Genomic DNA, 15,000 nt, shown 5'->3' on the forward strand with positions numbered 1-15,000 from the left:
CAGTCTTACTGTAGCGCCCCCTACAGATCGATCTGCTTATTGGAAGTAATGCCATTGTTTACCTCCTAGCCTACTTGGGATTTATATACTGCATAGTGATATAAGGCTGAGCAAATACACTTGAATATAGATTAATGCACTCTCTCTCTCTCTCTCTCTCTCTCTCTCACACACACACACACACACACACACACACACACACACACACACACACACACACACACACACACACACACACACACACACACACACACACACACACACACACACACACACATGTGTGTGCACACATTCATGCACAAACAACTACTTTTGCTCATGACCACATTTTGAAAGGATGATATTTTTTGCTGATATATAAAATATACCCTCCCCCCACTTTCTTTCTTTCTCGTCTGTCCTCCCTGCAGGTAATGCTAGTCCCCACACCGAGACGAGCTGCCGGCTGCTGATAGGGGGACTTTTGAGTTCCATCACAAAGTGACCTCCATCCTCCAAGGATTCCGCCCGCTCCCCCCTGGGCCCCCAACAACCCAACCCCCAGACCCCCCCAAGTCCCGAACCCCCAATCTCCCAGAGCCCAGATCCCCAAATCCCAGACTACCCCCACCCCCATCCCTACCCCCAGGATCCTCTGTCTCCCCTCCCATCCCTCCTCCTCCCACAGTGGGACCTCTTCTGATCAACTGCTAAAGGCTCTTTTTATGTTAGGGGACTTTATTCTCTAAGGGTCTTTACATTTTCCTCCTTTTTGCAGGACCTTGTTACCCTACTTTTTCCAAGATCCTTTTTACCATCACTCATTGTCTTTTTACAACCAATTTTTTGTACCACCTACCCCTATTCCATTTTTTAATTCCTCCTGTCCTATTTTTTTGTGGACTTCAAGTCGTGGGAGACTTCCCCCTCCCGCCCCAGCAAGCGCTCTCCCAATGCTTACAAGGAACTGCCTGTTGCTGTTCCTTTGGCTTGTCTGCGGGCAGGAGCGGCAGCAGCAGAGCTCCGCGTCCCCCATCCACTCGCCCCCCATCCAGCCGCCGCTGCCTCTTCTGCCCCAGAGCAGGCTGGGTAGGGAGAGGCCGCGCCACCCGCTTGGCGGAGGAGGCGGAGGGCAGCTGGGGGGGCAGCGTCATGGCAACGGCGGCGGTGGTGGCGGTAACGGAGCGTTCCAAAGGGTTAAGCGGGGCTGGGTGTGGAACCAGTTCTTTGTGCTGGAGGAGTACATGGGCTCGGAGCCGCAGTACGTGGGCAAGGTAAGAAGGCTGCTTTTTTTAAAGTATTTTTTGGGACTTTTTGGCCTTTATTATTATAGGACAGTGTGAGAGTAGACAGGAAATGACTGGGAGAGAGAGATGGGGCAGGGTCGGGAAATGACCCCGGCCGGACTCGAACCGGGGTCCCCGTGGGCAATGTAAGCCCAAATGTGGGGGGCTTAGCGCGCTGCGCCACAGCGCCCCCCCAGAAGGCTATTTCCACAGAATGTGTGTACAGTGTGTGTGTGTGTGTGTGTGTGTGTGTGTGTGTGTGTGTGTGTGTGTGTGTGTGTGTGTGTGTGTGTGTGTGTGTGTGTGCAGTGGTGGAACAATTGCACACAGGGCCCCAGGGCAAAACACTGATGGGGCCCCTCAAACAACTTGCCGTGGTCACAATAGGGCCCCCACCAACAATACAGGAGGGCCCTGGGCCCAGGAGTAAATTCCCTGCTTGCCCCTCCTATAGTTCTGCCCTTGTGTGTGTGCATACATGCATAACATCAAACATACACATACACATACACACACACACACGCGCACACACACACACACACACACACACACACACACACACACACACTCTCTTGATTGTACATGAATACTGAAAGTTTATTTTCTCTAAAGGTCTCTGTAATGTACCCAGGTCAAAAAAATGTGTACTTAAGTGTACTTTAAATATATTTAATTTTCTGAAAGTATATTTTAAGTACACTCTATTTATCAAGTACAGTACTTAAGTATGGTATTTAAAAATATACTTATAGTTTAGTGTATTTTAAATATATTTTAAAATCATTTGTATTATTAAAGTTATGTACTTAAATATAGTTTTATAAAATATACTGTTAGTGTATTGTATTTTAAATGTATTTTAAGTATATTTGTATTTTAAAAGTAATGTGCTAAGTGTAGTATTGTAAAATATACTATAAGTGTATTATGTTTTAAGTGTATTTCAAGTATATTTGTATTTTAAAAGTAATGTGCTAAAGTGTAGCATTATAAAGTATACTATTAGTGTATTACACTTTAAGTGTATTTTAAGTATCTTTGTATTTTAAAAGTTATATACTTAAGTGTAGTATAATAAAATACACTATTAGTGTATTGTATTTAAATGTATTGTAAGTACATTTGTATTTTAAAAGTAATGTGCTAAAGTGTAGTATTGTCAAATATACTATTAGTATATTGTATTTTAAGTCTATTTTAAGTACATTTGTATTTTAAAAGTAATGTGCTAAAGTGTAGCATTATACAGTATACTGTTAGTGTATTATATTTTAAGTGCATTTTAAGTATCTTTGTATTTTAAAAGTCATGTACTTAAGTGTAGTATTATGAAATACACTATTAGTGTATTGTATTTAAATGTATTTTAAGTACATTTGTATTTTAAAAGTAATGTGCTAAAGTGTAGCATTATAAAGTATACTATTAGTGTATTATATTTTAAGTGTATTTTAAGTATCTTTGTATATTAAAAGTCATGTACTTAAGTGCAGTATTATGAAATACACTATTAGTGTATTGTTTTTAAATGTATTTTAAGTACATTTGTATTTTAAAAGTAATGTGCTAAAGTGTAGCATTATAAAGTATACTATTAGTGTATTATATTTTAAGTGTATTTTAAGTATCTTTGTATTTTAAAAGTTATGTACTTAAGTGTAGTATTATAAAATACACTATTAGTGTATTGTATTTAAATGTATTGTAAGTACATTTGTATTTTTAAAGTAATGTGCTTAAGTGTAGCATTATAAAGTATACTATTAGTATATTCAATTTTAAGTCTATTTTAAGTACATTTGTATTTTAAAAGTAATGTGTTAAAGTGTAGTATTATAAAATACACTATTAGTGTATTGTATTTAAATGTATTGTATTTGAAAACATACTATTAGTGTAGTATATTTTAAGTGTATTTTAAGTGTATTTGTATTTTAAAAGTAATGTGCTAAAGTTTGGTATTAGAAATAATATTTGAAACCTACTTAAAGTTAAGTATGATTTTAGTATATTAAGTACACTTGTACAAAGTTTGATTTTAGTACCAAAAAGTCAACTTAAAATGTGTTAAAGCTCTACTTAATTATATTTCAAGTGTATTTAAGTATACTATAAGTTGTCCCAAAATAACACAACTTAAGTATGTACTTCTGCAGCATGCTATAAAGTGCTTTCTTATGACCTTGAAATAGATTTGTAGCATACTTCAAATAGTTACACTTAACTGCATGTTAAAGTACACATTAAACATCTTTTAAAGTGAATTAGTAAGTATATTTAAAATGTACTTACAGTTAAGTATGATTTTAGTATATTAAGTACACTTCTGCAAAGATTGATTTTAGTACCAAAAAGTCAGCTTAAAATGTGTTAAAGCTCTACTTAATCATACTTCAAGTGTATTTCAGTATACTATAAGTTGTCCCAAAATAACATTCTTTAAATACACACTTTTGAAGTATATTTTAAATACAAAAATACATACTTATTAAGTATATTAAGTACACTTTTTTCACCTGGGTACTTTTTTTTTAACCATCATTTTAGTGTATTTTAACCTAGGCTTATTTATTCATTATGCTTTGTAACATTAAATAACCTTCCACCTTCTATTTTGTTAATGTATTTTCATGGTAAAAACACCATATTGGAAGAGCACAAACAGATCTTAAAAAGGCATGTAAGGCCTTACCTATTCAACTTTTAAGCACAATACTGAAGTCTGTACTTAAGTTGTGTTATTAGTGTATTAAGTGCACTTTAAGTGTACTTTTTGGTGCACAAATTAAACATGTAAAAGTGTCTTTAATTCGATAAAAGCATACCACCACCAATGATTTCTAAGTATTATTATTAAGTATATAAAAGTATACTTAAAGTGTACTACTCAAGACTATTACTTCAAGAACGTAATTGTGTCTGTTATAGAACAGGTAGTTGTGGTCTAGTGGTTAGAGTGCAGGTCTGTGGTTCAGTGAATTGTGGGTTCAAATCCTGGTTGAGGCAGTGGTTGTTGTCTGAAGTGAAGGTGAAAGGAAGGTTCATGTGAATTGTTGATGATTGTGAACAACACCATGTACAATGGAAATGAGTAATTAGGGATTACATAACTTTCTTTAATATACTTTTGAAATATATTTAAAGTGTACTTAAAATAAATATATTTGAAATGTGCTTTAAGTAAAATCTACTTGTAGTATACTTAAAATACATTTAGAGTCAATACACTTAAAATGTACTTAAAGCGATTTTTGTGAATACATTTGAAATGTACTTAAAGTAAAGTATGCTTTAGTACATTAAGTGCACTTGTACAAAGTTTGATTTTAGTACAAAAAAGTAAACTTAAAATGTGCTTAAGCTCTACTTAATCATACTTCAAGTGTATTTAAGTGCACTATAAGTTGTCCCAAAATAACACAACTTAAGTATATACTTCTGCAGCATGCTATAAAGTACTTTCTTGTGACATTGAAATAGATTTCTAATGTATTTAAAATGCACTTATCTGCATGCTAAAGTACACATTAAACACATTTTAAAGTTATTTGGTTAGTATACTTACAATGTACTTAAAGTAAAGTATATTTTTAGTATATTAAGTACACTTGTACAAAGTTTGATTTTAGTACAAAAAAGTCAACTTAAAATGTGATTAAGCTCTACTTAATTATATTTCAAGTGTATTTAAGTATACTATAAGTTGTCCCAAAATAACACAACTTAAGTATGTACTTCTGCAGTATACTATAAAGTACTTTCTCATGACATTGAAATAGATTTCTAATGTACTTAAAATGCACTTATCCGCATGCTAAAGTTCACATTAAACACATTTTAAAGTGACTTGGTTAGTATACTTATAATGTACTTAAAGTTAAATATATTTTTAGTATATTAAGTACACTTATACAAAGTTTAATTTTAGTACAAAAAGTCAACTTAAAATGTGTTTAAGCTCTACTTAATTATATTTCAAGTACATTTAAGTATACTATAAGTTGTCCCAAAATAACATTCTTTAAATACACACTTTTGAAGTACACTTTAAATACAATAAAACGTACTTATTAAGTATATATTAAGTACACTTTTTTTTTACTTGGGTAGCCTCTTGAAGATCACAAAACTGAGAGCTAAAAATGTTCCGTTAAAACCAAATAGCCTAATAACAGTGGCCTACACGTCTTGGAAGATGTTTATCTCAGTCGGCCAAGCAAAGGCAATTTTATATCTTTAGCACATTTCATACAGAGTAACTCAATACACTTCGCACAGATAAAAAAAGGAACAATCCGCAGAAGGCAACCGAACACAGAATGTACAGACAAATTGGGTTGTGGACAAGAGCCTACAGACATACAGCAGATACAGACCAAAGAGAAAATAAGGCAGACTGTAGTTAAGCATTTTCACTTACAGTAGAAAAGGAAGCCCATGTGAGACATGCTGAGTTCAAGGAAAGAAATGTACGGAACGTAGGTACATAAAACGAGTGAAAAAAATGCTTTGGAGTCAAGGACAGACTGCCTGTGGACTGGGGGCTACATCTTTGAGATGAAGGGTAGAAGAAGAAAACGACAAGGAGAAAGGGAAAGGAAATGAGATGAAAGACAAACAAGGGAAAGGAAATGAGAGGAAAGGAAAGGAAAGGAAAGGAAAGGAAAGGAAAGGAAAGGAAAGGAAAGGAAAGGAAAGGAAAGGAAAGGAAAGGAAAGAATGGAGAAATTAAAGGAAAGAATGGAGAAATTAAAGGAAAGAAGGAGTGGGAAAGGAGAGGAACGATGTGAGGAGAAGATAAGTAAAGGAGAAGAGGGGAGAGGAGAAGAGAGGAGAGAAGAGGAGGGAGGAAGAGAGGGAAGGAAAGGAAAAGAAAGTAGAAGGAAAAGAGAGAGGAAGGATAGAGGCAGGCTATAAACACTTGGTGGAGGTGTACAAGGTGAAAGAGTGTGGCTGCCTGGCTGGCTGCTGGCCGCTGAGGCTTTTATCAGCTAAGAATCAACCACAACGCTGAGAGGCCCCCGCGCGCGCACACACACACACACACACACACACACATGCATGCACGCACAGACACACACACACAGACACAGACACAGACACAGACACAGACACACGCACGCACGCACGCACGCACGCACGCACGCACGCACGCACGCACGCACACACACACACACACACACATACGCTTATACACAGATACAACCTGGCCCTCAACCTGGCCCTGATACACACACACACACACACACTCACACACACACACACACACGTACTCTTACATAAAGACACAACCTGGCCCTCATCTCATATCGGGTGCCTTTGAGAAATGTCATTTTTTATGAGCGCTGTACAATATTAATAGTGCCAGGGCACCGTGGGGCAAATCAATACTCCTTCTCACCCCCCCATTGCCAAAATATCCGCACACCCCACCCCACCCCACCCCACACTCCCGTACTCCCACCTCTTAATCCTAACCGTGTTCGAACAAAACACACACACACACACACACACGCACACACGTACACATGTAGGCATGCGTGCACCCACCCACACGCACGCACGCGCACACACACACACACACACCAGGCCCTCTGCCCAATTCAGTGCATCGACCCATCATTATCATAGAACCGGGTGCTCAATGCCAAGCCACAGTGAGGTGGTGTGTGTCTGCTGGCATGGGCTGATGGCTTAAACTGCTGTGCCTGTGTGTGTGTGTGTGTGTGTGTGCGTATGTGTGAGTGTGTGGTTGTGTGTTTGTGGTTGTGTGTTTGTGTCCTTGCGAAGACAAATTTGGGGTCCGTGGCGGCACTGGCCCCTAAAATAATCCCGTAGATCAAACTGAGGTGTGTGTGCGTGCGTGTGTGTGTATGTGTGTGTGTGTGTGTGTGTGTATATATGTATGTGTGTGTGTGTGTATATATGTATGTGTGTGTGTGTGTGTGCGCCCCCCGAAAATAAGTCGGTACATCATGAGGAGGGGTTTAGTGGTTGGCACTAAAGACTAGAGGAGAGACAAGAGGCCCTATAGCCACCGGCCTGATTCACTGCACCCCTGGCACATTCATAACATCGCATCGGCCCATCACTCTCCTCTCCTATCCTGCACACAGGACTGCTACCTCTTCCTCTCCAGCATACAGGGCCGCTGAGTAGGGCTGCACAATTAATCGAAAATAATCGAAAATCGTGATGAAATAGTGAAATCAAAGTCATGATTTCAATTGTGATTTAATCGTGGCAATAGTGACCTACCTTTGAGAGCGTCCTTGAATCCAGAACATACTGACAGGCATAGCATGTGAACGGAGCTGAGTGTGGCTCACTTCCCGCTCCCCGCTCGGAAGGACGTTCGCTCATTCGCTCTGCCGCTCAAACTTGCGCCAGGACGCTCCGCTCATAAAACGCTCCGCGCTCACATAAATTTTCTTGCCGCTTCATCGAATCGCTCGCTCGCTCAGATTTTCGGACATTTTTCCTTCATGTAATAATGCCAGGGCCTGGGGCACACAAAGTTGGATTTAATGTGTATTGTCTTATTTAACTGTTAAATTATATCGCACCGTTTCCCAGCTGTGAACGTAACACCTCGCCCCGCGTTTCCTACCTATTTAATTATTAATTTATTTTACCAGACTACATTAAAAAGGTCACTTCGCATCCTATTGCAAATGAGATAATAATCCATTTCCAAAAATCAGGCTCTTTGATCACTTTAAACTCACTCTGTATTGTTAAGCATAGTGATGTTTTATGATAATTTTATCACACAATATGCAATTCTTGTCTCTGTGATTCCGTGGTCAAATTGAAACATAGGCTACAACAGATTAGGTTTATGCACAGACTAGACTACAACTCAGTCATCTACTGCTGAGTAGTGATAATTTTCGTTTGCAAGTTTTTTATGCACTACTTGAAGTGACAATTTGGAATAGGAGGAAAAGAATCGAAATATAGACCCGCGTGCACGGAGAACGGAGATGTGACATGGGTAGCCTACCTCTCGAAGTGCCTCCCGCGCACAGGCATAGGCGGTCTTTTGTCTTGCCTCACGCAAAGGAATAACACGAGACTGCACAGACATGACAGGCTAAAAAGTCGGTCAGTCGTCCTGGAAAAGAAGTCTAATTACAAGCACGTCTTCTGTTTGTTCCAGAGGGATATGCAAGGACCATACAGAGCGCAACCCCACGTGCAATTTTTACGTTTGTGCATTTTCTGCCATGCGAATAGGCTACACATTTTGCGCACACCTGAAGACTTACTCCATTAAACTACAACACAGTAAGATAGCCTACATGTATGCTTTCGTTTGCATGGACTGGCCCATATGGCGCAGGAACGGCCATCTCATCGACAGCGTTTTGAACAAAAATATTAGTAAATCATTCATAACTGATAACAATCATGTTTCTGTAGGGTGGCTAAAAAAGAGTCATAGCAGTTGGAAAATCCGACGGCAGCATACTGTCAACGTGTGCTATTTAATGAAATAATTAAACTCCAAAGAAATAGCCTAAGGGAAATGTTGGCTTATTGAGAAGCCACAGATCTTTGGAGAAATGCTGCCCCCAAAATGCTTACCGGTAATCTAGAACCTTCAAAAGAGGAATGCTCACGTTTTGTTCCATCCTCTTGGTGCTTATGCTTTCTCATACCCAGGCTAAAATAAACCCTAGGAGTCTTTACTCATAGCGACTATGTTGCTCGCCACATTCTTCCTCATGCTCAAGCTTCCTCTAGCTTTTTGACCTGAATGTTGCATTTATACGACCTATCACCTTGCTTTTCTTTGTACTTCACAAACTCCATCTTCAGACCTTGCCTCGCGGGGCACTCGTGACGCGAAAGCACAGGGGTCAGTGGCTGACTGTACATATTTTTTAAAGGAATAAAAACTGTTGACCTGCAACTCTTTTTCATTTCAAAAACATGTCGAAAACAGCACACTTAATGAAATATAAGTTATTTTACGAATTTTACAATCCAACATTTTAATTTGTGAGCGCATCGGAGCAAACTGGAGCAGAGATAAATTATCGCTCCAGCCTTTGAATTCATAACCGCTCGGCGCTCTAACCATATTTCTGCCGCTCCACTACCCCGCTCGCTGCTCGCTCCTCGCTCCGCTCCGTTCACATGCTCTGCTGACAGGCTGGTGTTTCTGGACAGAAATCTGTCCACCCAAGTGTCAAGCTATTGCCTTAACATAATTATTACAATTCATTTTATTTTGCTCATCCCGTGATTTTTTCCATAATCGTGCGGGAGCGTACCTATGTTCCCACGCCCCATTGGTCCCACAGTCCATTGGTCCCACGGCCCACTGGTCCCACAGCCCATTGGTCCCACAACCCATTGGTCCCACAGCCCATTGGTCCCACACCACTAAGATTTTTTTTCATTTTGTAGGCCCATTGGTCCCACAGCGCATTGGTCCCACAGTTCATTGGTCCCACAGCCCATTGGTCCCACATTGCTTTTTTATTTGAATTTTTAGGCCCATTGGTCCCACAGCCCATTGAAGTGTTTGTGATGTGGGACCAATGGACTGTGGGACCAATGGGCTGTGGGATCAACGGACCTAAACAAGAATTAAAAAATCTTAGTGATGTGGGACCAATGGGCTGTGGGACCAATGGGCTGTGGGACCAATGGGCCTAATTTTGAAAAAACGCAAAAGTCAAGTCAAGTCAAGTCAAGTCAAGTAGGTTTTATTGTCAATTTCTTTACATGCACTGGTCATACAAAGAATTTGAAATTACATTTCTGGCTTTCCCATACAGACATAGACTATGTCTATGTCAAAAGTCTTAGCAATGTGGGACCAATGGGCTGTGGGACCAATGGGCCGTGGGAACATTGGGCTGACCCCAATCGGGCAGTCCTACCGCTGACTCTTTTGGCTGAGCCAAGAACAAAACTCTTTTCCGCTACCACTACACCCCACACCACACCTGTCCATCTCACACCCACACCACACCTCTCCCTCTCACACTCCACCCCACCCCACACCACACCTCTCCTTTTCACATCCCACCCCACACTACACCACACCTCTCCTTCTCACATCCCACACCACACCACACCACACCTCTCCTTCTCATACCCCACACCACACCACACCACACCTCTCCTTCTCATACCCCACACCACACCACACCTCTCCTTCTCATACCCCACCCCACACCACACATCTCCTTTTCACATCCCACCCCATACCACCCCACACCACACCACACCACACCTCTCCTTCTCATACCCCACACCACACCACACCTCTCCTTCTCATACCCCACCCCACACTACACCACACCTCTCCTTCTCATACCCCACAACCACACCACACCACACCACACCTCTCCTTCTCATACCCCACCCCACACCACACCTGCACTTTTCCTCCATTTACCTCGTTCCTCTACTTCTCCTCCTCCGTATTGGTACATTTATAACACACATCGCCCCACACCACATTGCACTCCTCCATATGCAGCCACATTTCCCCCCAACTTACGCATCTGATTCTCCTCCACGTTGCCTCTCTCTCTCTCTCTCTCTCTCTCTCTCTCTCTCTCTCTCTCTCTCTCTCTCTCTCTCTCTCTCTCTCTCTCTCTCTCTCTCTCCGTCAACACCTTTCCCTCACTTCTTTTCTGTTTTTTACTGTTCACCCTCTTTCCAACTCTCTCGCTTTCCTCTTCTCTCTTTCTATCTCTCACCTTTTTCTCTCTGTCAACCCTTTTCCCTCACTTCTTTTCTGTTTTTACTTCTCCCCCTCTTTCTAACTCTCTCGCTTTCCTCTTCTCTCTTTCTATCTCTCACCTTCTTCACTCTGTCACATCGTAAGCCTCTCTGATGCACACTTGCTTTGTCTCTGTTTTCTCGCTCCTCTCCACTAATTCCTCCCGGTGTCAAATTGTGTCCATCATTTTAAGTCGACAAAGTGAGATAAAAGCAATAAAAATGTCAAAAAGAGCTGTAAACCCATGAATTAATATGCTGAAGTTTTCAAAAGCGGCCTTGTAACAAACACATTGTCTCTCAATCACTCAGCTCTTGCTTTTTTTGTCACTGACACCCTGTCTTTCCTCGCTATCTTCACCAAATCATTACATTCAAGGTGTTTCATTTATCTGGTTTGAGCTCTTCCTTGTTGCCAACTCTAATCTAGCACTGCCAAACTCACATTTATAGTGCATTGGGACAATTTCATTACATTCAGTAACAGCTGTCGAGTGTCAGCTCAAGTTTAGTAGAAATTGATTTGGAGAGTTATTCAAGACACAGAAAGTGATATTTAAAAGGATATCACATTTGGATATCTAACAGAGTAATAGCACAAGTTGAATTAATTTAACACAAAGACTGTTCTTGGCCTGGCTACCACATCTACATTATGTAATTCTTCCACAACTTCTTGGCTGGCAAAGCTGTGGTGATTTCAGAGGGCAGACTTATTTTAATCAGCTTATTTCAGATACTTTCTGTGCGACTGATCGTAGCTATAATCAATGAGACCACTTGTTCCTGAATCATAGCTACCAGTGGGGCCAATGACTACGAGTGTCTCTGTCTTAAAGCTAACACATTCCAGGTGGTCAAGCTCGATTTTCACTGGCTACAAATTCTAGGGATTTTTTGCAAAGTCTGGAACAGTTTCACAGAAAGTATGGGTTGGTCCACACATCAATTATACCTTCACATAATCAAACTGACATCTGCACTTTCAAAAAAACCCTTCACAAACTGCAAACTATAGTTTAGCCCAGTGATTCCTTTTCCCCTGGAAAAAATAATATATTATTATTATAGTATGCTACTATGAAAGAATATTGTGTAGCAGGTGTTTACAAATGCATTCTATTCAGCTGTGCTTCACTTGTTCTCGTCCCGCTACACATCTATGCGATGCATTGTCTGTCTTTTTGTATCACAAGCGACTCCTTCACTGAGCAATGCATCCATGTGCTCATCTTCATCTTGAACATATACTACACATGCTCTCGCACTTTCACACATGGCACAAGACAAGGTGCATTCGGTATGAAACACAATAGCATGCCTTTCTCTCAAGAGCTGAGCACATGCTCCTTCCTCCGCATCCGAGCGCTCATTTCCTGAACAAGATGGCTCTCCAGCTCTCCTCTCCTCTCCTCACGCTCCTACAATTCACCACGGTCAACCACTGTGACTCATCACACAGAAACACAGACTCGCAATCAAGCACACGCACACGCACTCACACACACTCACACGCACACACGCACACACACACACACACACACGCACACGCACGCACACACACACACACACACACACACATACAAACACACACACACACACACACACACACACAGACACACACACACTAACACACACACACACACACACACACACACACACACACACACACACACACACACACACACACACACACACACACACACACATATGTGCACGCATACATGAACACACACATATACAGGGGTTGGACAAAATAATGAAACACCTGTCATTTTAGAGTGTGAAGTTTCATGGATCAAGTTGATCAGCCTATTGACCAATCTTCATTAATTGCACATTGCACCAATAAGGTGAAGTGTGACGATTCAAATAGCAGGGTAGGTGCACAGTTTTGCTCAAAATCTTGCAATGCATTATTATTCTTGGTGTGCAATGTAACTATTGCATCTTTGACTGAGACAGCAATTCTTTGTGATGTATCAAGAGCTACAGTATCCAAGGTAAGGTCTGCATACCACCAAGAAGGATGAACCACATCCAACAGGATAATTGTGGATGGAAAAGGACATGCAAAATGGCTGTGGATGCAAAAAGGTGTTTCCATTATTTTGTCAGACCCCTGTACACACACAACACAAATCAAATAATTTCCTTCCTCATTCTCTCTCTCTCTCTCTCTCTCTCTCTCTCTCTCTCTCTCTCTCTCTCTCTCTCTCTCTCTCTCTCTCTCTCTCTCTCTCTCTTTCTCTGTCACTCACTCACTCTCTCTCTCTCTCTCTCTCTCTCTCTCTCTCTCTCTCTCTCTCTCTCTCTCTCTCTCTCTCTCTCTCTCTCTCGGCAGCTTTTTAGTTGAGCACATCCTCTTTTTCTGCATGACAGCACTCAGCATTCACTGAGCAAGGTACCTCTACTCTCTCCGGTCCCCCACACCTCTCCAAACACCTTGAACAGCGACGCTACAAGGTGTCCACACAGCTACTGACGCACACGCACACGCACACGCACACACACACAGTGCCGTCCCCATAACCATTGGAAGTCATCACACACTAGTTAGGCACTGAAGAGCAGCAGAGCGAAGAACACTCTTTTTAAACTGCAGACGCGACTGGACTGGTAACACACTAGCACAGAAATCAGAGGGCTTTTCACATCTAACCAATGGAGACAAACAGTTGAAGCTAGCACGATTCCTTTGATCTTTTTTTTTTGTTTTTGCTTTGAAATTTAAACTGTTTGATTTCCCTGCTGGTCTAAGGGCTAGTATCAGTTTATGTTCAGCGCAAGTAAACCGTATTGATGTTCACACCCAAATAAACTGACATATGCATGTTTGTGGGCAAACACTGACACGTTAACTCTTTTGAACATCAAAATGTTGGATCCCACAATCCAGCTATTTGCTATATTGTTAGAATTGTTAGAATGTGTTATACATCTATATGGACAATAAAAGTAGTGTTGACAAAAACAAGACTCCGTTCTCCACCTCCTGATACAGTATACTAGTTCACTATCTGTGCTCGCTGTGATAATTGAAGAGGGCTTACTCAATACCATAAAAAGAGAGGTTCTCCAGAGTAGCTTGTAGGTGGGATTTCTAGCTCTTTGACGAGATCTGGGTCATAGTGGCTTGTTCCTTTCAAAGACCGATTCGAAAAACTGGCTCTTTTTAACTGTATTTAGTTATTAATTATCTTTGATGTGAATGAAATAAGTCCTCCCCTTCCTTGCTATGACAATATTGATTTTGTATCTCATGAAACATAGGCCTCCTAAAAGCCTTTCACTTATTAGAGTAAAGAGTTAGTATGTATGCTTATGAACTCTTATGCGAGGCCTTGGTTTATAATCCATGTTAACTCATGTTTCAAGAAGGAGGCCGCACCTTGCACAGCAGTGTTTCTTATTGCACAAACGCGTTTCGGCATGTGCCTTCTTCAGTGTGCACAGTCTGCACACTGAAGAAGGCACACGACGAAACGCGTTTGTGCAATGAAAAAAACACTGCTATACAAGGTGCGGCCTCCTTCTTGAAACATTGAATTGAATATTTGGGCCAGCACCCTCAGAGGTTTAAATGATTAAGAGTGACGCCTACTCCTAGAAGAAAAAACTCAGTAAGCATGTCTGACCTTTTTAGCAGTATGGAGCTCCATAAAGCTATAGCTCACAGTAGCACAGGATACTCATGTCTTCTCCAACACAAACACGACCACCAATTGATTACAGCACTGATTACTTGCAGTCAAATCAGATATCCTATGACTCCCAGGACGAGTAAGAGTCAATTGTATCTGCAAAGCAAAAAATACCCATATTAAAGCAATCAACATGCAATCCAAGAGATAGGCCTATACATGCATACATTTTAACAAAATAGCGGACCTATTATTAAACATTTTACCAAACCCAGTCCCCACTTCCCAATATTCTGGCCAGAATGTACATGGGTGGTTGACGTTTAAGGGCGTAACGAAAAAAA

At 40.9% G+C, this 15,000-nt stretch overlaps 1 protein-coding gene across 1 annotated transcript in view; it reads left to right on the plus strand.

The window, feature by feature from the left end:
* Window positions 1-932: 932 nt before the first annotated feature.
* The window catches only part of LOC134455279 (cadherin-12-like), a 176,415-nt gene continuing 162,347 nt past the window's right edge, over window positions 933-15,000 (plus strand). Inside the window, exon 1 of the mRNA XM_063206299.1 lies at window positions 933-1,253. Coding sequence (XP_063062369.1) covers window positions 933-1,253 — 321 coding nt within the window. The remainder of the gene's footprint in view (window positions 1,254-15,000) is intronic.

This window comes from Engraulis encrasicolus, chromosome 9, assembly GCF_034702125.1.
Source record: "Engraulis encrasicolus isolate BLACKSEA-1 chromosome 9, IST_EnEncr_1.0, whole genome shotgun sequence".
In the NCBI taxonomy this organism is placed as follows: domain Eukaryota; kingdom Metazoa; phylum Chordata; class Actinopteri; order Clupeiformes; family Engraulidae; genus Engraulis; species Engraulis encrasicolus.